We start from the raw sequence: 24,875 nt of genomic DNA on the forward strand, positions 1-24,875 counted from the left end.
CTGGTCATGTATGACTTAATGTTGCCATTGTCGCTGCCTGCCTGCCTGCCTTGCAGTGAAGTGGTGTTTTGAGTAACTGTTGTGAGATTTTCTTTTTTTACATCACGTTTTTGACTTGCACGGCACCAATCTTTCGGCAGGGGTGGTCGGGTTTTGTTAACAGCGTGGTTTAAAGACGCTTGCCGGTTTGTTGCAAGGCCATGTGGGTGTGCGCTTCAGTGGGCATTGTTGTTGAAGCACTTGGAAGATAACTTCTAGACCTTTCCGTGACTTCACATTACAGAACTTGGAAGGGGCGTGCCATGGAGCCCCCCATGTCAATGTTTTCCAAATGTGTTCTGCAGTGTGCATGGTCAAGCCGTGCCACTTGGAGCTCTGGATCGACATTATAGCAACAATTATAGTTAAATACCTGCGTCAAACCTCATAATCATGCTCATTACCTGTCAAGCAAAACCTCACTTGGCAGTATGCTAATAAATTGTATACCAACTCTGCCACTCCAATCTCATATGCTTGGTTCTTTCGGTAAAGTCACGTAGATAGAAAGCAAAAATACATTTAAAATAATAAAAGCAAAAAAACGCAATAAAAATAGTAAACTAAAATAAAAAGAATTTACAAATATTAATAAATTGGTGGGCTTTTTTTATTTTTTTATTTTTTTACTGTTTTTATTGTGTTTCTTTTGATTTTATTATTTTCTATTATTTTTAGTTTTCATTATTTTTATATATATTTTATCTACGTGACTTTACCGAAAGAACCAAGCATATGAATCCCTGCAGTCACGAAAGTTTAAAGTAAAGAACGCTCCCATCTCAGTTTGTCACTGTTGACTGGGTTCATTGTTTTATGGGAAACTAATTTTAGGTCCAAACTTTTTTTGCACCCAGAGCTAAGACACAAGCATCTGTAGAGCTGATACCAGCATTCTCCAAGTCATTTTGGACAGGAGCCACCAATATAGTATTTATATTATTTTAATAGGGCCCTTGTCTCCACTACTCTACGGTGTGGTGTGCCGGTTTAGAGTTATCTGTTATTAAATATAAAAACATGTGTTTGCCATTGGAACAAGTGTTGAAGGATGATGCAGATAACCTTCATATTCTTCCCCTCCATTATTAAATGAAAATTTGACTCATCTGAGACAGATTCATTATTGACAACAGAGATAAGTGTTACTTTGCTTTGGCGTGTTGGCTACGTACGGTGCGAAAGAAGTTCATTATACGTACAACCCTTGACCGAATTTTTAAATTACTTATATGGAATCTAGCTTTGGACATAGTTAGAATTCACAAGGTGACAGGTTCAATTCCTGATCAGACGTTGACTCAATGCTTTATCCCTATGTGGATGATAAAATGAGGACCTCTTTATGGGAAGTCAACATTTTGGTTTTCTTATAGCCTGGCCCCCTTGACAGTAATGCACAATTTCCACCACTGCCTCAAGGCTGTAAGCCAATAAGCACTGCCACATGCTCTTTTTAGTCGGGGAAACATTTACTTTTTTTTGATAAATCCAAATATTTAGCAAGAGAAAATAGGTAGATATTTAGTCTACAATTATGTGTCTGCAGTATGCGTATAGCAGATGGTTAGGATAGAAATTAAAGGAACCTGATTATGGTTAAGCACAGTTTTTGTTCCACCTCATTACACGTGATTAATTAACGAAGCGCTAAAGCACACGCAACATACCTGTAAAAAAAAAAATCTAAATTGATTCTCGTTGCAATCCTGAGCCAAACGAGTACAGATGTTTCACGGTCACGCTGACCTGCCCACACACCCTGCCTCGCTGCACGAACATCGCCGTCAATGGACAATGATTGCCGCAGTCTCCCTCGCGTTAGAACGCTGGCTCCCCTTGATCCCGGCTCTCGAATGTTCTCTGGGTTTCAGACGACGATGGGTTGTGGTTCGGTTACCGAGAAAGTCCTCCGTCTTCGTAGTAATCACAAGGGTGTTTCATCGGTCATGCCATTTTTCACAAGACTTGCGCATTCTTCGTTTTTTTAAGTCTTCAAACGTAGCTGTGTTTAAGAGGGGATCTGCACCTGGGCCGTGCAGGATCAAAAGCCTCGATAGATAGGTAGGAGACACGTGACGTGTCAATCTGGTATGTTGTCATAGCCGACCTCATCGCTCTGCAAACTGCAAAGCGCGCATCCCCCATATGAGCCAGCTGCCTGTACCGATTAGCGTAAGCGGAGCCTTGGGCACGTCCCACCACGTCCGAGCACACAGGAAGGCTTCCGTGTGCACAGGGGCTCATCCATGCACTGGTTTTGGTCCTCGCATTAAAAGCTGAATTACTGACAAGCATATTTTAGTGCATCTATAGTAATATGATGTTTTGACAAATATTGTAATTCAGGCTTATGTCAATTCGTGTTTATAGCAAGCTGTCACAACCAACCAAAGCATTGAATGTGTTTTTCATGCTCTGAAGGTCAGGTTATCCTTTCAAGAAACAAACAAAATTATGAAAAGGAAATTTTCGTGCAGATTGTTGGTGTATTTCTCATCCTTTAACTTTTTTTGTTATGAAGCTCATGAAATTGACAAACATCTTCAGAAATCGATTGTATTAAATCGTCAATGTAGAATTTTTTTGTCACAACAGATCCACTAATCGTCACTGGACAATTATGTAATGCAGTGTAGATCACTCTGCTGGTGTGTACTCTACAGGGTTTATTTTGCACCATTTCGTGCTCAGCTTTGTTGTTATTTTTATATTTTCTAATCGCGCGTAAAGGTCGCGGCATCAGAGCTCGTGCCATTGGCCGATCTCCGTGATCGCCCAGAGAAGCTGCTTTATTTATTCATGAGCAAAGCCTTGCATTTCTGGCCAGTTTGCAGCAGAGTTGATGTCTCCTTAACATACCAGAGTGACATCCCACGGAGATTTTTCCTTAACTACTTCAGGTACTCTAAGCCTCACGTAATAGTGCATGGGTATAAAAGAACGAACAATGGAGCACAGGGTCAGCTGTTGACTGCTCATCCGAGCCCATTGAATGATGGCAGGGCCAAAGCAATTAATCAGCTTACAGCCAAGGCCCCTGAATGGCTTAAAAACCTAGACGTCAATTTGTAACGTTAATTTCTGTTACCAAAATCAGTTTCTTAACTCTGCGATACACCGTGCGAAAGAAGAAGTTGTACGTTGGTATGCAAAAACAGTGCTCTGGAGGAGGCTGTACATATGCTCGGTGCAGTTAGGATGAATAGCTCACCTTGCTGCATCTGCGATGGAAGACATTGCATGTCGCGCTGCCAAATAACACTCGTACCTTTTTTTATTGCAATCCAGTAGGACTGATTTAAAAATGATACATCACCAAATACACTGCACTTATTGAGAGCGTTTTTAAACGCTACGCATACAGAACAATCTACGAAGGTATTTCTGATACAATTTGACAGTTGTAATTTTATGTGGACTGAAGCCTTAAAGTCAATGTAATTGTACCTTTGAAAGGTTAATTGACAGGATTGATAGGTTATTTAAACTCAAATGGAATATTAAATTGTCAAATTCGAATTTTAGGAAGTCACATTGGCTGGAACATTTCCTTGATGTAATGCTGTTACACCTGACAGCCAAAATGTTTCATATTTGATATTCCTCTCCACATCTTTTTTTGGGCAATTTTACATTCATGTATGGGTGCGATAATGTTACATATATCTTGCATTAACTGCCAAAGCTGCTTGTAACAAGTCATACACAGGTCACTTAACCTATACTCAGTTGTTCTTCATAGGTACATAAGCAGTTGTTCCAAATTGATATCATCAGTTGCCTGCGATGAAAAGCAGTGTCGTACAATAATTGTGTTGATAATGCCCTCAATCCGTTTCATGCCTCTATAAACCTTTCGCAAAGTGGAATGCATTTCTGCGTTTTTACATAGCAATGCTTAGATACCACAGTGCTAAGTTTATTTGGGCCGTTAGTTTAACGCATTAAGTTTTTAGTAATTTTTGTATTTTGCTAGTTGTGTAAGTGCAATTTCCATGCTCATGCAAGCAATGGAGTGGCGCTCATCTCCATTGGTGGCCCTGAGACTGTGATGGAAATTCCACATTCCTCTGGTGGAAGGCGGCGAGTAAAGATTGGGGGTAAGATGGCCGCCTTGCAGCTGTGGCTGTTTCCCGCTCACAACCTCCTTGTGTTTCAGTGCTGTGGTTGCCACTGACCAACCCAAACTTTCCCTGTCATCCCCTCTTCCTCCCTGCCGCTCTTATTTATTTTTCTCCCTGACCTCATTTGTTTTTGTTGCACCCCCCACCCCTTGCTATCTCCTGACCCTTGCCTGACCTTTCTTGCACGTCCTCGCCGGTCCTCGACACCACCTCATCCCATTGTTATCTCCAAAATATTCTGCCCTCAGGGCTGCAAAGAAACTCGTCTGTGCTGCCCTGGCTGCCCCTGGGATTTGTTAGTGAAGTAACCTGGCCCTCTGAGACTGCCCTAGGACTCTTTGGTGAAGGGTCGAGGCCTTCTCAAGATCCTCGGGGACTCGTTGATGTTGCCCTGGCTGCCCCCGTGGCTTCGATGTTGATGCAGGGCACTGGTAGCTTCAACTCAGGCTGTGCCCCAATCTTGCTCTGCCTCTCTGTCCTCTCTAATCATGTTCCTCTACTCTGACTCCTCCCCCTACCCCCAACCAACTTCTACACAAATATAATATTTCCATCGTTACTTTTGTAACGAGTCTTGAGATGCGTTTGTATTTATACACTATATACATCAACATTGTTGTTGTATTCTTTATAGTAATTGTTCAATAAGGGATAAAGCTTAAGTGTGGAGCACACTCAGTCATTCTCCTTATAAGGGCTACGACACAGGACACGCAAGGCAGGTGCGTGTCATACAGGTAACGCCAGTTTTGCATGACGGTGACTCGCACGTTACTGGAATCGCTCCAGAAGGGCACGCGTGTGACGTACGCTGTCCAGAAAGGCCGGGTTGGCTCATTGCAGTTTTTTTTCTTCCCCCAACTCCGCCCTCAGAAGACGCAGTGAACCCTGGACTTGCGGATTTATTTATTTTTACAGAAGTCATAAGCAACTCTGCGTGAATTAATCTTTGTTGATTGTACTTCATAAACCGAGGTTAGAACAAGTGCTCCGTGCCAGCACAATGTTCCCAACCTGTTAAACGGTGCAGGTGTGTAAAATAAAAACTGTGCCGAGTGGGGTTTTTGAAGTTGTGCTGTTGGGTAGCTCTCGCTCCGATGTGTGTGTGTGTTTAGGTCGTACAGTGTGGGGTTGGGAAAGGATTCTGACGTTTTGCTGCACGTTGCTGCCACGAGCTTCTAAAGTGCAGTTGCTTCAGAAGCTCCCCCCAGCACTTGAAGTGAAATGCTCTCAGCATGAAAACAAAACCTGTACAATTTTTGGTCAATGGAACCTTGCCAAAGACCGAAGAGCCTTTTGCCAAATGATAGTGATGTGTGAGCCGCCTGCTTGTGACATGACTCACAGATACGTACGTTTGTTTTACGTGCACATTCGTTACCGAGTAGGAAACTATTTAAGGAAGCATCAGACACTGTACTTATCCATACATAGAACAGCAATAGTTATGGGCAAATTACAAGACACCCTTGATGCAGTTATTCATTTTATTACCCTTCAAACAAAGATTGCACATTACTTGGATTATAAGATATCTTTTACTTATCAGTAGTGACCGTGATTTTTTTTCCTAGCCCTCTCATGTGACGAGTTGGAGTGGAGAAAATGGTTTAAAATCCATTTCATGGCCAACTCAGTCTGTGCAAATGTTTCTGAATGCAATTTTGGGAGGCAGCCAATCTTTTGTGTTTATGATGTGTAGAATTGATAATGGTAGTTATTTTGTATTTGTTTTGATGGCACAAATAGGGTATTAGAGCAGCGTGTGTTTGAGTTTGTGGTTGTCTCCGACTGTAATTGTGCCCATGTATGCAGTGCTCCTTGCTTCTTGTACATTGATTACACTTTTGTAACCTCCTTTGCCAGTAGCAAAATATGATAATTGTTTTTTTTTTGCATTCTGACCGCAGGTATTGTGGTCAATGCAAACATGACTCCTTGTAAAAAACGTGTTAGTTTTGTTGCCAGATAAAAGGGTAAAAAAACAATTATTGATTACACTTGTGTTTTTTTTGTAGTCACCTCGTTTGCTTTGTCTGCCGCTCGCTGAACTCTGCACCCAGACCAAGCTAACCGGGACCCCGTTGTCTCTTGGTGCCCCTCGCAGTGTTGACAAAAAGGACCGAGCAGCCCTTCGCAGGAGAGAGTGGGAGCGTCGCAATCAAGAAACCTTGCAGGAGGAGGAGGCCCTGACGGGCTCGGAGCACCTCTTCAAGGAGCCATACAAGGTCTGTTGTCACGTCCATTTCGATGAAATCTTAGCTTGTTCCGCACAGAAAGGTTCACCCGCCCCCCTCCCACGATTCACTGAAATGTCAAGATTCCATTAAATAGTAAGTTTATAATTTTTTTTAACAAATTTTATTTTACAAAGTAAGGTGCACTGAGCTACATAGTTCTTTTATAGAAGTATCCTGGCCACAGTGAAGTTGTTTATGTGGAAATTTCTAGCACCCAAATACTCTGGATGCGCATTTCTAAATGTGGAGGGAAAAAATGGAGGACCCGGAGAAAAATCCACGTGACCACATGGAGAAAATGCAAACTCCAAATATACAGGCATCATCAGGGTCGGATCGAACCCACAACCTCCTGTATAGTTGGTAAGAATTAAGAATTAATGAATAGTGGTGAAAGTTTCTTCACTTCCAAATAAAGTATTTTACTGTTCCATTTACGAAACTTTTAAGTCTGTATTTTCCATTTCTTTTTATGCCTTGGGAATTTGGTGGTTGTTTCCTGTGTAATTGAGCCTAAGTATTTTTAAGACGATGTGGTGTCAACCCGTAGAGTAAACCTGTATTGTTCAGAAATAATTGGTGACTCAAATGATACCGTGTGTGTGTGTGTGCGCGCCCGCGTTTGTGTTGCAGACGAACAGAGGGGATGAGCTTTCGAGTCGTATTCAGAGCACACTTGGCAGCTACGACGAAATGAAAGACATCCTGAGCAACAGGTCAACCCAGAGCCGATTTGTTGGCATCCCAGCAATGTCCGTCCCCCAGACACCAAGTGAGAAAACCGAGCAGAGCTTTTTTCCCGACCAGAGAACGGCTGTGATGCAGCCGTACCAAGGGAGCAGCGGCACTGGCCGATCGTCGGGTCCCTCGTCCGCCTCCACTAGTTCGGCCACGGCCTCGGGTTCCAGCGCGGCCACGGGGTACGGCGGACCGTCGTTCAACCAGCCCAGCGGAAGCGGCAGCAAAAAGCCCGGGGCAGAGCGGTCGCGAGGAAGCGGCAGCGGCGGCGCCGGCGGTGGCGGTGGCGGACACAGTAGCTCCAGCAAGAGCCGCCACTCGTCGTCTCACGGCTACAGCCACGGGGATCACCGGCGCGGGGAGCATGGTGGCGGTGTGGACGCTCGCTCCAAGCAGCAGTCGATAAGCCCGGCGCCGACCGCGTCGTCCTCGCACTCGGGCCGCCACTCCTACTCCCGGAGCAGCGCGACCGGCGGTGAACACCACGGCGGCACGCGGGCGTCCGCAACAACTTCGTCGGCTGCCGTCGAGCAGCACCACGGACGCGACCGGCATCGCTCCAAGTCTCCGCGAGAGCCGCCCGAATTCTCTTCAAATTCGCCGGGGCCGAGCTCCTCTTCGTCTGCATCTGCGGCGGCGGCATCGTCCTCACAGATGTCCAGCCAGGCCTTCCCTTCATCGCTGCCTGTCTCGAGCAAGCAGTCGTCGCTGCAGCAGAAGCCCACGGCGTACGTGCGGCCGATGGATGGGCAGGACCAGCAGCTGTCGAGCGACTGCTCCGAGCTGCCCTCATCGTCGGGCCCTGCGGCCGTGACGGGAGACGTGGTCTACTCCTCGGGGCCGTCTGCTTACGGCGGTGCCGTGCCGGACCCCAAAGGATCGGCTGCAGCCGCCAAGGCCAAGCTAACAAAAATAACAATCCCGCCCCAGCCCTTGGAGGTGAGTGCTGCAGAAAGTTGCTGTTCATCGCTTCACTTGCAGGCAGTGCTGTTCCCCAAAATGTACAGTACAGTTGGTATCTGCAGAGAGTTCACATTGTTGGGCGATGACAAATTCCATTTTGTGGTTGACTCGGCCCATCATCTGTTTGGATTCGATAAAAAAAAGTAGCACTTTGTTATAAATTAGAACAACACACAGTGGCTGTCCGATGGAAAGACTCATCCCAACCATGAGAGTGTAGAATGTCTAACACAGGTTCGAGACCTTCAGTGTAGATGAGTTTGAACGATGCTCATTGGGTATGGGTGGGTTGGGGTGTGTTATTTAAAACACCACACCTGTTTAAATTGCACAAGTTTAATTCGTATGGCATTAAATAATTCTGGGGAAACCATCACACCAGTTGAAATCTTGTTTAAGTTTCATTGCTTTGTTTACGACAGTGCGCGTCACTGCCACGACTTTGACGGCACGACGCTTGAGTTGCAGCTGCCATGGCTCGCCAGCACGCACGCACATGTGTGATCTTGGCCACATGCGCCACGAACCCAACGTCGCGCCCACCAGCTCGCACACATTCATACTGTGGGAATGTTCCCCTAACCCGCCCACTGAACCATTTGGCTGGCATATTCTTGGTGCGCTTTGCTTGGGCAGGCGGGGAGGGGGGTGGTGTGTACACAGCAGCACCCTCCGCCCACCATACAGACCTTCCCCTCCCATTTCCTCTCCTCCTCCTCTTGGTCTTTGTTTTTTTTAAATAAGAGTGAAGGCAGCGTCACTGCCCCCACAGGCGGAATGCCTTTAAAAGGCCTGCTGTCTCGGCGAATACCAGAAAGTCACGCAGTTGCGTTTTGCGTTGGAGACCGGTGATTTCCTTATCTTTCATAACTACGTTATGAGACAGTTTGACTATGTAGAATATAAGTGTAACTGCATCTCAAGACATGGTCGCAGAATAGAGGGGCCCACACCAAGGAATTTAGTTTTGGGGCAGATTTGAGGAGGTGTGATGGGAAACGCAAATACTCAAAGGCAGTAGGAAAAGAGGGAGACCTTGTGCCTACACTGATACGGTCTCCATTGTAAATATATATATATATACTTGGTTCTCATTAGGCTGTTACCTGGTTATATCCTAAATAAAATGTATATATATGGCTTTCAAGATGAGGGAGTTGACAAAGATCCAGATGGCTGAGGTGACGGAGGAGAAAGAGCAACCACCCACTGGGCACAATCTGACTGGGGGAGTTTTGCAAAGAGGCCTTGGTTGCTGGGGCAAAGTGTACAAGTGAGGGAGTAGGGAGCGATGAGGTGGTGGGGGGGAACACACGAGCAAGACCATGGTAGGATCTTAATAAAAGATAGGTGGCAACAATCTTATAATTGAGGCTAGACGCAAAGGGGAGAAAGTGGATCGATGTGAGGATTGGGCTGCTGTAGACTACCCTGCAAGATGCTTGAAGATCATGAGTGTGTGTAGGCTACAATACAATGTGTGCATGTTGGGCCGTGGGTGTGTGTAGGCCATCATGAACTCCATTTGATTGATACGTATGACCACAATCCCTAATGCTACGACCCTTCTGGCAATTTCCATGGTTGAATTTGCCTTGAATGTTGCGGAAATGAGCTGCGGCGGAAGGAATAAATACCTGCCAGCTTAGCCGTGGCTCTCGAGTCAAGAGCAAATGGTCTTGACTGAATTGCATGGACATTATCACATTCCAAGATATTGATTCCATCCTTGAAAATTTCATTCATAATTTTGGCGCAGTTCAGACACCAATGCTTTCCGGTCTCATTTTATACACGTAGATATCTACTTTCCCATTTATTTTAACCCAGCCTAAAAAAGAGTTATTTAGATCAAATTGCATGTGCTTATCCTTGATCCATTTGGATTGTCCTCAATCTCCACTGTATTCAAATAGATGGTATCTTCATATTTACACGTTTCTTTTATGAACCATTTATTTTAGTGTTATTTGAAGTATGATTTTTAAAAATCGAGTTTACTATAAGGAGGAGGAGGGGGGGTGTGACACAGTGTGTAACGCAACCATGGCCAACATCGATTCCCAACCATGGCCAACATCAGTAGCGAATTATATCTCTACAGGTCCTTGATTTCCCCCCCCAAAAACCCTTCACCAACCAGCACGGTGTAGTATGGTCAAACAAACACCCAACAAATGGCATAACAGGGTTTACATCCGCTCGTGGATTGACAAAGGACGGTGCATTATTTTGCATTATTAGTGCGGTCCTGAAAACCTGGTGCGTGCTTTTTTCATGACACGCGCTTTTTTCATGACACGCGCACACAGCTTGTTTTCCTCATTGCTGCTTCTGCTCAGGTTTCGGCCTGGTTGGTACGCTTTTAAAGTGTGGCCCCCTTTGACACACTTAGGGCCACTGTGCCCAAGAGAGGTAGGCAACAACTCGAAGCCGCAGTTTGATGCTCTTGTTTACCATTTTCAGGATTTTCAGCTCTGCCACCACATGCCAGGTTTGAGGCCACTCCAAGAGACGCTTCGTGATGAATCGGGTTAAATTGGCAGGGCTTCCTTGATGTGATTATTCTCAATCCTGAATTGACAGTGAGGTGAGGGTGGGAGGTGGAGTATTTACATTCCATTGTTTCTATATAATGCGCGATTCGCAGTGCACTGAAATCTGCTGGAAAATTTCAGGAAAAGCCTGGGCACGTCTCGACAAGGCGTGGCACGCGTGTGCACTCGCTCACACCGTTATTATGATGCTGGAAACGATTGGCACACAGGGCAGTTTGCAGAAACATATGTTTGTGTTTAAACATGTTTAACCATATCCACTACTTACTTACCTTTTGCACTTATGTGTGTAGCTCATTGCACACACGATGTCAAAATTAAGTTATTGTGGTGAATCCATTAAAGTACCTGAAGTAGATAAACAATGTTACCCCATGTTTTGCTGGTAAGATTGTTTTCACCACAACAAGACACGTTTTGATAGTGGACGTTGCATTTTCAAATCGGACGTGCTTGTGCCGTGCTAAAAAGGTGCCTGCACACACAACTTGAATCTAATGCCTTGCCTGCGAGTGTTGAAGGCTGCGCCTGGAACGTTTATGAGCCAAACATTGATCGGTATTTTTTTAAATCTGCAAATGAGCATCTTCCAAAGTGATGTTCTGCAAAAATATGCCAAGGTATAAAGTATTTCAAGAGATTTGTTTTATATTTGGTCACCAGCATATCCATCTTTTTCTTTACTCCGGCTACTTGACAATTTCCTCCACATTGGCCTACCCTTAAAAGAGGTCATGCATCTTTTCAGACAGGAATTCGACTTTAAATCCCACAAACAACAGCAGCAGCGTTGCCTCCCGTTGGAAGGATGATGGGGGGGATTTGCGTTCGGGAACAACAGCAGTGAAGGCTTGCACGAGTGCACCACAGTTTTAAGAATCCTAATTAAAGTCGATGGCTCTTACTGCAGAAGCTGGACTGCATGTGCTTTTGTCTCGCATGAACTGAAGACCCCCCCCCTACATGCTTGCACGACGCCTGTTTTTATTTATTTTATAGCAACCGCTTGCTTCTACTCTGGTTTTGGGATTATTGCCAACAGTTAATGAACCGTAGGCCAGATTGCAGGTCACCAAGGAATACTATATGAAGATGCTATCCTGGTCTATGGGCATCCTGAACAACCAAAGGGCTAATGGTAAGGGGAACTGAGGGCAGAGCCGATAATAAGACACCGTGTATTGGCCTACTGCGCTGAAATTAAAGGAAATGTGTTAATTAGTAGCATTACTCCAAGTGATGTTAGGACAAGGAGGGGTTTACGATCTGGGGGTTGTGCAGAAGTGTGTGTTTAATCATTTGTAAACTGAATGTAAGGAATGCAAGCCAGCACGCCCTCACAAATGAATAGATTATATTTGTGAGCATGTATGATGTATAACGTGAGTGATGTAACGGCGAGCGCAATATGGTCTTGTTGCAGTGTTACTGGGTTAATTTAAAGGCAAGCATTGGAATCCCTGGGCAAGTTCCATCGTCCACCTTTGCCAGTGTCCATAAAAGTAGTGAAAACGAGCAACTTGCAGTTGCGTATTTCTCCCACTTCAGATCACCGTCGGAAGTCACAGGCTAAATTCCCACTTGGCCTGCAGCGCGGTGACCTTTGTGTGCATGGCACACCTTCGTCTTTTGTACAGTGCACGTGTACCGCTGCTGGTACGCTTTGTGCAGAGATGAGTCTGTCGGCGTGCCGCATTTTAACGAGAGGCGAGCGCGTTGAGTGATTGCAGAGCCGTGCCACAAACCCGTGACCTGCTTCTCTCTCTCTCCCCCGTCTGCCCCAGGCTGGCAACAACAATGATGGCAACTGCGTGGAGGAGATTCTGAGGGTGGGTGCAGCTGCACTCACTGTCTGTAACCCTGGCGTCTGGCGCACCACGTCTTGTTCTTGTGCAAAACACACAAGCGTAGGCAACGGCGAAGCAAAATAAAATGAACGCTGTAAATCCCGAGTGCCCCAAGGCGCGCTGGTTGCCACATGGTTGGGGGTGGGGTGATGCAGCTGTTAGCGGTGAAATAGATGCAAGTGCCCTCCCTTTAAGTTGCAGTAAAACACAATTCCATGACGTCACTTCTTTAGTGGGAGGCTATGTGCACAGTGCCCTCTTTAGGACAGTATGAAGATAACATGACAGCGCTAAGCCCATTGGCTCGTGAGTGTAAGACATGTTGTGTGTGTGTTTTTTTTCACAGGAAATGGCCTATCCCTGGCCCTCCCCTCTGACAGCAATACAGACCCCAGTTACCGCCAAACCATCCAAGTTCCCATTTCCTGGAAAGGCGCGTTAACGCACCACACACACACACGCTTGGGCTGCCGAAGCCACTTGTTGACGTAAATGCGGCCACGCACTGTCTCGCGCAAAACCACATCTACGTAGATTTCCACAAGGAAGGCTTTGACCTTTATGCTTGCATTGAACACAGCCGGTACAAGCACATGTCTAAATAATTCAGCGGAAAATTCGTTTTTTTTCTCTGAGCCTTAAATAAAGTACCTTTTAAATTATGCATTGGAAAATTAACAGCAGTGGACTTTGTATTGTAGCTTGTATTGTAGCTCTTGGTATGGTATGCCATGAGTGAAGGTAGGATTTCATCTACTCAAGTGAACATTTGCTTTAATTGCTTGATGAATTGTGTCTGTGCCTTTAATACGACGTAATTTTACTCATGGACGTTGTATTCGTGCTTTACAGGACTCCCAGCATGTGAACACGTCGTTTCCAGGGACAAGTAAGTTTTAAGTGGTCCCCTTTTTGTTGTGTGTTTCTGCTTGTGTACTGTAATTTATATCCAGAAAGGTCGTAAAGAGTGTAGGTGCATGCCACCTTGTTGGCGCCACCTGCATCAATGTGCCCCACACAGGTGTATCGTGCTCGTGCGGGACTTGAAAGGGAACCGCGTGCGTTGTGAAAGCGCACTGATAACGCGTCTGCCATCCGTGCAGAAATCACGCGTGCCAGCAAAGATTTGTTTTTTTAAAACCTCTTAATGGACTTTGGCTTTTGCCAATGTCAATAGCAATTTATAAAGTTTTAACAGCTCTCTCTGCACAAAGAGACTGTGGATTGTACAATGTGATGTCCTGCCTCCATACGATTGTCTGCGTTAATCGCAGACCTTGGGTGAAAAGCGTCGCCTATCGCGTTTTGCTCACGGAGACCATTACACGTTGCCTGGTGTGCGAGCGTTGGTCATGACAGAGCTAGTAACAGTGAAGGCTGGACCTTGACTGCTTTAAACCCGTGGATACTGCCTTCGACCGCATTGGATAAAGCTCGCGTAGTGAACTGAACTTTGTCCTTTTCTACCTCGCCCTTGTCAGAGCGCGGTGATGCCTCTTCAAAGAGCGCCACAAACACCTTGGCGGATAATTCGTAAGTATTTACTTTTGTTACGTTTTTTTTCGTGTTTAAATCGACTCTGGTATGACATGTCAGCAACAAGGCCAACACCTCTTATTCAGCAGCTGTTTGATGCAGGTTTTACATAAATGAAGGCGTTAACATGTGTACGTGCCCAAAGGGCTCTGTTAAACTTTATTGGCAGCAGTGTAAGATGACAATCTCCGTTTCTGATTTGATACAATCGGGCAAGATGCTGGTGCTGCACGGTAGGGCTGTTTCAATGTCAATGCTTTATGTTCTGCAGAAGAACGCATAACGATTGACGAGATGAGAATATTGATTATTTAATGCGTTAATCGCGCTATGTTCCTGCGTCTCAGTGAGGTTACGCGAGGGTGATAGCGCCAGGGGTTTGTAGCAAAGGAGTTCACTGTTAAGTGCAGTCTTTGCATCGTTGTTTTGTGCATCTGTGAATACTTGAGCAGGAAAGGTAAATATTTAGACCCTGTAAACGCTACTTGTGTGGTGGGCCACATTAGAATTTAGCAAACATAGCTTACTAAAATATGAATGTCTTGCCATCGCTAATAAAGGATGACAATTTCCTAAAATCACAACAAATGCCCGGGATAGACTAGTAAACGCAACAGAAAGTTACGGAAGGTTGCAAAACGCATTGGAAGGCATTGTGAAGGATGGGAAAGAATTGAGAGGTCTTAGAATACCTAGGAAAGACTAGAGAGACACTTGCGGGCTATGGAAGCCGGGAACGGTTACAAAAGGCTATATAAATCTGGCAAAATGATGGGCCATTCGAGTGGTTGAGGAATGGAAAATGTTGTGGTAAGTGATTATAATGGGGGGGGGGGGGGGGCGGCATGCATTTGCTGAAGCAGGCTGGGAAGTGCTGGGAACGACTGGGAGAAGGCTAGGGTCCTTCAAACAACTCCAACCTCCCTTCCACACAAAGCAAAGCAATTTTAAAACTGCAAGTTCCATGACCTTCACAACCTCACTCACCACGTGTATCCACAATGCTTTGTCGTCTAGGATGCTGGAAGATGACCTGAAATTGAGCAGTGATGAGAGCGATGTTGAACTGGTAAACTACGCATTAAGATCTCCATTTTAATTGTTTGTAGTTCTTTCTAGATGACATTAATTAGAATCCGCTGTTACAGTCACACCATTTTGCCATGTAATAATTCACAGCTTAACACATTTACTCCATGTCGGTAATGTGTGTACTGTCTGCAGTGCATCACAGTTAAAAGTGACTGAGAACATGAATAATAATTTTTAGGTTAATTATAAATGGCTTGTATTGCAATGAATCCATTTACATACATTAACAATTTACATTTTAACCAGCGTCGGCTCCAGACTTCGTTTATATGGCAATGGAGTGATCTATGGCAGGTCTTTAAAATCCCTGCACCACGTGTGGCCAATAAAGGGAAGTGATGACGGGTCTTGTACCTGTGCATTCAATTACATCTGTTAGCCCCCTGGGCAAGGCATTTTAAAAACCTGTAGTGGATCACACTCTTGCTGGCAGTCTTAAGGCTGGGGCTGCAAGTGTCTCATTGGAGCCAATTAAGCAAATTATACAGTAGTGTGTTATTTTCCATACAGCAAGACTGTCCTGTCATGCCTCATGAATGCACCCAATGTGTTTCCCCAGTTTGCGGATAAGTCTGTCCTGAACAAGGCCATAATTCCTGTCAGGTATGTACACTCACAATAACATGTCACAGGTTTTCTCTCTGTGATGGCACACTTCCCTCTAGTCCACCATTGGTGTTGTTGCATCACATGGATTTGTGAAACTATAAACAACCTGCTCTGAGGTGGCGGCTAAATCTCAGGACAGCAAATACTTTCTTGAACCTGACCGTACGGACCTTTTTTAAAGCGTTATTCCCTCGTTCATGGGTTTTCGTTGGCTAATCTGGCCATTCCTATATGCAATCAAACTCCTTACAAATATAATGGCCAAACATCCCAATGCAGAACACTCCTTAAAACATATTGTGACTCTTCCCTGAATTAATAATTGGCAGTAGTTCTATTTATATGAACCATTGTATTTTACTTTACCGCCATTAATAATTAATATCCTTATAATTCAATTTGAATAATGTTATACAGCTAAGAATGACCATTTCATAACTCGAGAATCACATCATCTCAATGAATGGCCCCAGAAGATGATGCCAATAGATATAATTTCCCGCCGCTTCATTATGTAGCTCAGGTCAAACTGGACGGTGAACCATAATGCTTTGTACATAAAACAATGTTTGTTTTTATACTACGAAGGGAGTGGCGCATAAGGACAAATAACAACAGAACTCAACACATTTGTCAACTAGCTTGTTAGCCCGTCGTCGGAAGGAAGCTGTAATATTTAACACGGTCATAAAAATAAAAGATGTATAATAGGTGACGTTCCTGGCAATGTCCCTTCACAACACAATGAGACACCAGAGAGGTCGAGTGTTATTGATGCGTACAGTTTTTTTTTTCACGATAGTCATGCTTTGTATGGCAATTCTTTACCGCTGGTGGGTGATAAAACTTCATTCTCATGGCTGGTCCAGACCAAATAATGTGGAAAATCAAATTTACAACAGGTGCCTGCGTTTGTGTACAGCCGATGATAACTTGGCTGAGAAACAACAAGATTGTTTATTCTCCTGGTGTCCTGCCACCGCGGTCATTAGTTTCTTCATTATCAGGCACGTGATGGCATAGTCGTGTGTTCAGCCGGATCGCAGGTTCAAAGAATCTGACCGGGCCGTGACGTCAACACTCGTGCCACAGCCCCCGGCGCGATGACCTTGATCTGGTTTCATCATCATTGGCCTTTCAAATTCAAACTCGGCATCTCATTAATGCTGGCTCGGTGTTCTGCCACATATTCGTCCCTGGATAGAGATGGGTTATGGAACCTATCTGTGCTGAGCTTTGAGCTTTACCCTGTTGCATTTGTGAGATTTATCCAAGTTCTTTGTGGTTTCTCACACATGCCAAATACTCATGAAATTGGTCAAAGAGCCCAATTCAGAGATGTATCTCTATCCTAATGTTAGGTTTCACGATGTTAAATGCCTTGATTGTATTGTCTATATATGTATGGGGTGGAGGATGGTACTGCAGCGTAGTAATTAGCTGCAGCTAATGTAGTAGCAAATATCTGAACTGGTCAAGGGCCTCCTTTAATTTAACACCGTCTTAAATGAGTACGTGGTGCAGTGTATAAACATCAGCACTGGGGAGACCACCACCTCATGTACTGTTCCAGCCTGAATAGATACTGGCTCACTGCCACTTGCCCCAGCAACCCCTCTAGGCTATACAGGAGCTGTTGGTCTGTATACATCGATATAAATGTACACAGGATGTGAAATTAAAAACAACTGTTTCTTTTCTTTCCGGTCACTGAAGAAGGTCAGTCTGCTGAAACAGTCTTATTTTTAACGTACCCGTTAATCTGTTAACATTTGTGTAATTTCACCGAACCAGCAGCTTTAAGACATGTAGTTATTAGTTCATCTCATCGTCGGTGTTGCTCCTGTGTGTCCTCCGTGTGTGCAGCGTGCCGGTGGCAGAGAGCGGGGATGCCCCTCGCTCCAGCGCCGAGTCGGGCTCCTCCAGCGAGTCGGAGAGCAGTTCTGAGTCGGACTCTGAGAGCGAGACGAGCTCCAGCGACAGCGAGGCCCAAAACCAGTCCGTCAACGCCGCCTCTCCCCAGGTGAGGCGCTCACTCGTCTGCGTTAGCCATGGGTCCAGCCCGGCTATTACTTGAATGGGAGACTGCTTTGTAAACTCCAGGTGTTGTAGGCTTGGGCTGCAAACATGGCCAGGAGGAAGCATTACAACGATGGGTTATTGAATCGATCTGTGCTGAGATTTGAGCTCTACCCTGTTGCATTTGTGAGATTTATTCAAGTTCTTTTTGGTTTCTCACACATGCCAAATACTCATGAAATTGGTCAAAGAGCCCAATTCAGGACCCTTCTGAAAAGTGTTATCGCTCAGTGAGGCTTTCTTGAGTAAAGTACATTATTATTATTGTTGTTGTTGTGGGAGCTGTGCCCCAGAGCTTAGTGGACTCCACGATTAACCTCGCCACCCGAGTTTGATTCTTGGCCAAAACGAACATGAGTGGCGAGTGATATCTGAATCGGTCTTGGATCCCCATCCACCTTCACCAACGTGCAGTGACAATCCTAGCAAAGTATGGTCAAACAACCCCCATGACTGACAATACATGGGGAGGCCTTCATCTAGCAGTGGATTGACAAAGGGCTACAAGTTATGCTTTTAAAAATGTATTATTGTGTGCCCGTGCGGCTGAGTGCTATTGGTGGCTTGTGGTCAGTCAGCGTCTTCAAAGGCAGCGCCCTAGCATCTTGCTATGTATCAACGGCTAACGCCATTCAACAACAAGGCCAGAACACATGACCCCATAGCATTAGTCACTTGCACATCCCCCAGTAAGCAGTACATCCACAATAAGTTCAGCCACAATGTGCCCGTCAATCTCTTTAGGACAGTGCATTCCTACTCGGTCAATAACTGATACAGTTGTGTGTATTTACTGTATTCTGCTCTTTCCTTATCAAAGACTTTGGAGACTTGAGTACATAGAGTCAAGAGTCAATGCTGCCCTGCTCAAATGGGCATGGGGATAACACTGTCCTGAGCCAGTGGTGCAGGCCAGCCTTTCCACATGACAACTGAACGGGACACTATATACAGAATAGGAATCTTGCACTGCGCATTGGTTTGTCTTAGTTAAAGTTTAACTTTTTATTGGAGCCTCAAGGTAGTTTTTCAAGCCGACATTGATTGGGTTGTTTGGCTAGTTCCTATATTTGAGGTTATTTCTGGGTGGGATGAAACTGAAGTGCTGGGAGAATACCCACGCATGTTAGGGGATAACACTCTTAACCCCCATCACACAGATGGGGTGACATTCTCACTTTATGAATAACGTGATCTAGGCTCTGCTTCCAAGTTCACCTACGCATCGCTATTTGCTCACTTTGCGTGCATTTCTTTACTCTTGCAGCCCGAGCCACCGCCCACCAACAAGTGGAAGCTAGACAACTGGCTGCCCAAGGTGAACCTGAACACCAACAAGTCGGCAACTCCGCAGGCTGACACGGGAAACGCAAAGGTGCAAGGGCACGAGTACCCGCGCGGCGGCGATGGTGGCGCTGGCGGCAGCGGTGTTGGTGGAGGCGGCGGTGGAAGCGGCGGGGCCCAGGACAAGGAGCGGCCGAATGTCGCTGCCAGTCAGGCCGACGCCAAGGAGAAGCTGCGGAGCCCCGCGCGAGAGCGGGGCAAGGGTCGCAGCGGGCAGCGGCATGCGGAGAGCAAGGGCGGCGGTGGGCGGCAGAAGTCGCCGGCGCAGCCCGACGTTTTGTCTCAGCGTCGCAGCATCGGCCGCAAGCAACCCAAAAAGCTGGAGAAGCCGGCGCCAAGCCCCGAAGAGCCGGACTATGGGTACGAGCCCCCGAAGGCATCGCCCACGGTGGTGGAGAGTAGTGGCGGCGGTGGAGGCAGCGGCGTGGCTGCAGTGCGGCGTAGCGTCGGCAGGAAGCAGCCCAAGCGGACCGAGAAGCCGTTGAGCCCAGAGGATCCTGACTGGACCAAGCCGGAGTACGCGTTTGGTGTCCACAAGTCACCGGCCCAACCTGAAGTCTCAGTGCAGCAGCAGCAGCAGCAGCCACAACGTAGGAGTGTTGGCCGCAAGCAGCCACGCAGGATAGAGAAGCCAGCTAGCCCTGATGTGGAAAACTGTCCCAAGTCAGAGTTCACACTAGCACAAGAGAGTTCGCAGAAGCACAAGGCAGGTACGGGCGCTCTGTCGGGCACCAACCACGAGCAGCCAAAGAGCAAGCCCAAAGGCGGCACCGGCCGGAAGCCTGCCGTAAAGAAGGAGACGCAGCCGGCACCACAGTGCACGGCCGAGGCCAAGAAGCAGCGTGTGCCAGGCAAGTCGATGCGCAAGGGCCGCGAGAAGGTGTACTCAGACACCTCCTCGTCCTCGTCGTCACCTTCGTCCGACTCTGAGTCGGAGCCGGACGAGAGCCCGGCGGGCAAAGCGGACTCGCCGGCTCCGTCCGGCGCCGCCAAGTCGTCCGGCTCGGACGCGCCCTGCGACTCGCCGCAGCACTCTGACGAGGGCGCTCCCGGCTCCGCGCCGCCCGCGCCGCCCGCGCCGCAGCCGCCGCTGCTGAGCCGCAAGGAGCAGATACTGTCGCCGCTGCACGTGGCGGGCGGTGAGCTGCTGTCGCCCATCCACGACTACGACGAGGTGCGATCGCTCGTGGTGAAGATCGACCTGAGCCTTCTTGCCCGCGTGCCGGGCCGCGGCGAGACTCGGGGCGGCGGAGGCCAGGGACAGCAGCAGCAGCAGCCACCGTCGGTGTCCGAGAGGGCGGGCTCTCACCGGCAGCAGAGCACATCCAGAGAAAGATCACCACCGCCTCCAACCACAGCGTTAGGAGAGAAATCCAAACGCAAGCGGCAGGTAAGCGGAGCGCACGTGGGCACAATCGGCACAAACAGCGCAGACGGTGGTGCGTGGCCCGAGAAGCTTGTGATTCTGGCCATGTCAGAACTGTCGCAATAACTAAGCGGGGCAATTTGATGGGTTTACCGGAGTGCCATTTGGTTTGCTGACACAATTTGGATTCTGTTCACTTGGTTGACAATACAGCAAAGTAATATTGTTAACATTATACATCATGGTGTAGTTGTAAATGGGCTGTTCCATAATTACTATGTACATGTTCGTCGTGCAACCTGTACTTTTTAGAGCAGTGCGGATTACATTGTTACTCACCTCCATATGTAAATAGACGCACGCCGTATTATTTATAATGCTCCGTAACCTACTGTGCTAATTAATTACGTTTAATCTAATGTTAAACCAATAATTGCAATGATGCGTAATATTGTCAACATAAAACCTGGTGCCTTTTGCATTGCCTTGTTTGTACGCAAAACATTTGGCTGCCGGGTTAAAAATTAACAAATGAATTAAACATGAGTTCGATGTTCCATTACATGGGTGCGCATGTACCTAAATCCTCCAGCCCGTGATGTTAATTGATTAACTCGCCTGTTGGTTGTTAAAGACCCCTGGCCATGTTTGTCAGTGCAATTAAGGGGCCGCGCTTCGCATTAACATTTCCAGCAGACAGATCCGGCGTTTTGTCTCGGCCCGTAGCCGTGCACTGCCGGTGCACGCAATTTCCCATCGGTGTGTACAATGAATGCGCGGTGCTGGAGAGAAATTATAAAAAACTACTTAGGCACCATGAACATGAACTCATAGCATAGATGCATTATCTGCGTTATCGATCTTGGTCGACAAACAGAGCTTACCCGACGCTTTCACTTGCACCGTCGATATGGGGTCACAAGCAAGGCGCCACTGCACCCGAGCATTCAGATGAGGCAAGGCCAGGACTTCCACGTGCTCATTGTGGACGATTGTCGTGGATTTCTGCTTTGTTCTCGTGGGAAGGATCGAGCTATTTCTTTCATTTGTTGGCCACCGCTTTACTTTAGACTTTTGCAAGGGTGCACTTCAAATATCTCTTAACAAAATAAATAAGCAGATAATGCACCTCCCACACATCGGTCCCTGCAAAGTCTTTCTTTACAATTACTGTCAGCCACATGGACTTTTGGGGGTGCATAATTTCAGCAATTTTAATTCAATACTAGCAGTTGCAACTCTGTCTCATCAGCAGTCATGCTTAGTTGATAGCTGGCTCACTTGAATATTACCAATCCATGTGCACAGTGTGCCAAGGAAATGTTTGAAAAGTTCAGGCGTGGTACAAGCCTGTGAGCATTGTTTATGTTAGTGGCTGCTTCCACATGGAAAGAAATGATTCGCAACATCCACTCTCCTCCCCCACAGCGATATGGCGAATTTAATTGATTATTTTTTACAACACATTTTTTTTATCATGGCAGTGAACAGCAGCGTCATGAGTGACACAAACTCATTACACGCATACACACATAAAAACATTGATCTCTACTTTTTGTGTCATCCATCTCTACTTTCCGTGTTATTTTTCACGACTGTGGTCGAGAGAACAAGACACACAGGCACACACACAAACAAAGAGTACTGCTTGGGTTATTGCCGGCAAACACTACACCTTGGTGTAAAGGCATTGGATGCGGCAGTGGTGAGTGTGAGCGGGGCAGTGTAGATGCAGTGAGGGCTGCCAGCCAGTGAGGAATGTGAGCTCTGGCTACTCGTGGTTGACCCTCGGGAGACATGGCCGACCAGTGTGTGCCAACATTCCTGCACCCAGCCCCTCGCAATGTGGCGCAACCTTCTGACCAACTCATTGGCTGTGGCGTTTAATTATTTATATTTGCCATGTCAACTCCAATAGGTTCGCATTGATCTGAAATGAGTGAACGAATAAGGAGTTTGTGTTGTGATGGTTTAAAAAAAAAAGTGATTTCCCCCCTCCCCCCCTAATTTGCAAACGCATTGCACATTTAATGCAGCTGGGCTTAGGGAAAGTTGTGTCCAAGCGAGGTGACAGAATTCTTGCTTATGTAAAATTACTGCTTTGGAAACCAACAGCATGTGACTTACTAATGAATACGAAATAAGCAGTATTTTTTTTCGTGGGCAAATGTAGCGTTGTTCGTTATCTATCATGGGTGTGTCGAACTTCCACGAGATGACACACTATGCAGTGGACGGCGTGAAATGTGAGCCAGTCGGTGTGCTATTTATAAAATGCTAAAATGACACCCAGAGGTAACCCATCACTCTTGCCCTACTGTCAGTTTGAAATGAAAATGGAGTGTGAAATAAATAGAACACTCTGTCCAAACTTTGTATCATGACTAATCCTGTACAGTATTGCAGCAATGCATATCTGTTTTGAAGCGATGTACAGATAGTGCTTTTATCTAAGTCGGCGATGATAAAAGTGGGCCATGTTGTTCACCAAGGGCATGTGGTGAAGTGCGCTCAGTGGTTTAGGGAGATTCTGGTAAGAATGCCTCTGTGGTTTAGTTCAGGGGTCGGAAACCTACGGCTCCAGAGCCGCATGCGGCGCTTTAAGGACTGCTTTGTGACCTTACTTATTTAAGGACCGTCACATTAACATGCATTGCGGCTCTTGAATTGTTGAGTTTTATTACCGAATTTGTTATTGTTGCCAACCGCTGGTTTAGTTAGACTGAGCTTGTGCTGTTTGGCAAGGGTCTGCGGTAAATGCGTGCAACGTGGGGGTTGGGTAAGCGTTCGTGGTAAGGAGTGCTCATATTCGGTTCGGTAACGATGTGTTTCCCAGTGGTTTGGTAAGGGTATGGCTGTAAGTGTTTACCCGTGTGGTTCACCAGGGCGACAGCGAGGACATTCACAGCGAGAGGAAGAGGGGGAAGGTGGAGAAGGACGCTACGCCACACTCTGCGCACAAGGCAGCCGCCACCAAAGAGTGAGTTGTCGCAGCTGCTGTGCGGGGCATGGTACAGTCACTGCACCACGGCTTTCCCATTGCCCCCCCCCCCCCCGGTAATGCTCAGCAGCACCTGCAGTTGTCCTCTTCAGAGGTTTACAGAGGTGCTAGAAGGGGAGGTGAGAGAAGGCCTTGTAAACATTTAAATGCAGAATCCTTTAAATGTAATTAAAGCCTTTTATTTATTTAACAGACTTTAAATTCTCCGGTAAAACAACATTGTTTTGTATGCAGTAATCGGAAGTTAGAATTTGAGTGAAGATTGGAAAATTATTTATTTATTAAAGCCTCGTTGACACTTTTTGAGGACTGAGATGGTTGCAAATTAGTTTGTTTCGCATGTCGAATTAAACTGGGTAAACCATTGAAAAAAGTTTACACTCAAATCTATACAAATAAGTCATTGGGCGTATTTATTGTACTGCCATTCACTGGCCCACTTGGCCCTATTGAGAGTTTTGTGTACACAAGTTGTATTTGCTTTAAGTAAAAAGATAGCATTGGACATGAGTCAGCAGTCAGTGGTGTATTATTTGTTCACAAGGGTAGAGAGCAGCATCTTATGGGCTGTTGAAGAATTGCAGAGTGATTTTGCCAACAAACCACCACCTAGTTTTCTGAACACTACGTAAAATAATTTACTTTATTTAACTTCTGAATTTAGCGTACGCTTTGGCACTCTCTCTGTTGTTAGCACGCTCATTCCTCGCGAGTGACAGCCCTTAACATCGTAGTGTTCCGCTGTGACTGATGGGCAGCAGAGCCTGGCGTCGTCGTACCGACATTACCCAGTGACCGCATCGCACCCCTCCCCCCCCATCCTAACTTCTCGCCCTTTGCCTCTCTGTCGCTCTCACTTGCACTCGCAGCGATCGCAAAAAGATCAAGGTCAAGACAGAGACCCCATCTCATTCCAGCTACAAGCCCCCTGTCAACAAGGAGTAAGTCGAACGTGCAAACACACGGTGCACTCAACGGGGCTCCCAAGAGCAAGTCCGCAGCTGCTGCTGCTGCTGCCGCCGCGTAGCCCGGGTCACGTAGAGGCGGGTGCCAGGCCAAGGCTGCTGGCGGGTCCCGCCAGAGCCTCTGCAAACACGACGAAGCTGAAGGAAGGGTCGGCCCGGTGCGCGCTCGGCTCCTCCGCCGACAAGACGGCGGAAGGCTTCGTCGTGTCAGCGGACTAACTAAATTGCTTGTTGTCCTCCTCCCCCCCCCCCGCCCCGCACCTACCGATTGGCACGGTTAGCTACGTACGGTTCGAAAGAAGTTCAACATTTACACGTGTCAACACACAATGGTCGGGTCACTGTTATTCGCCCCCCCCCCCCCCCACAGA

At 46.6% G+C, this 24,875-nt stretch overlaps 1 protein-coding gene across 2 annotated transcripts in view; it reads left to right on the forward strand.

Moving 5' to 3' along the window:
• The window catches only part of LOC144724141 (AF4/FMR2 family member 4-like), a 63,038-nt gene that overhangs the window by 17,385 nt on the left and 20,778 nt on the right, over positions 1-24,875 (forward strand). The window contains exons 1-13 of one of the 2 annotated variants that reach the window (XM_078603049.1): positions 4,004-4,142; positions 6,274-6,394; positions 7,040-8,083; positions 12,450-12,494; positions 12,859-12,945; positions 13,365-13,401; positions 13,994-14,045; positions 15,066-15,117; positions 15,700-15,743; positions 17,616-17,772; positions 19,096-20,562; positions 23,424-23,518; positions 24,409-24,480. In XM_078603049.1, the coding sequence (XP_078459175.1) occupies positions 7,100-8,083; positions 12,450-12,494; positions 12,859-12,945; positions 13,365-13,401; positions 13,994-14,045; positions 15,066-15,117; positions 15,700-15,743; positions 17,616-17,772; positions 19,096-20,562; positions 23,424-23,518; positions 24,409-24,480 (3,092 nt within the window). In that variant the 5' untranslated portion in view covers positions 4,004-4,142; positions 6,274-6,394; positions 7,040-7,099. Of the gene's footprint in view, positions 1-4,003; positions 4,143-6,273; positions 6,395-7,039; positions 8,084-12,449; positions 12,495-12,858; positions 12,946-13,364; positions 13,402-13,993; positions 14,046-15,065; positions 15,118-15,699; positions 15,744-17,615; positions 17,773-19,095; positions 20,563-23,423; positions 23,519-24,408; positions 24,481-24,875 lie in introns of those variants that run through there. The other variant, XM_078603048.1, reaches the window with a different exon arrangement.

This window comes from Lampetra planeri, chromosome 19 (assembly GCF_965212315.1).
Source record: "Lampetra planeri chromosome 19, kcLamPlan1.2.h2, whole genome shotgun sequence".
Lineage (NCBI taxonomy): Eukaryota > Metazoa > Chordata > Hyperoartia > Petromyzontiformes > Petromyzontidae > Lampetra > Lampetra planeri.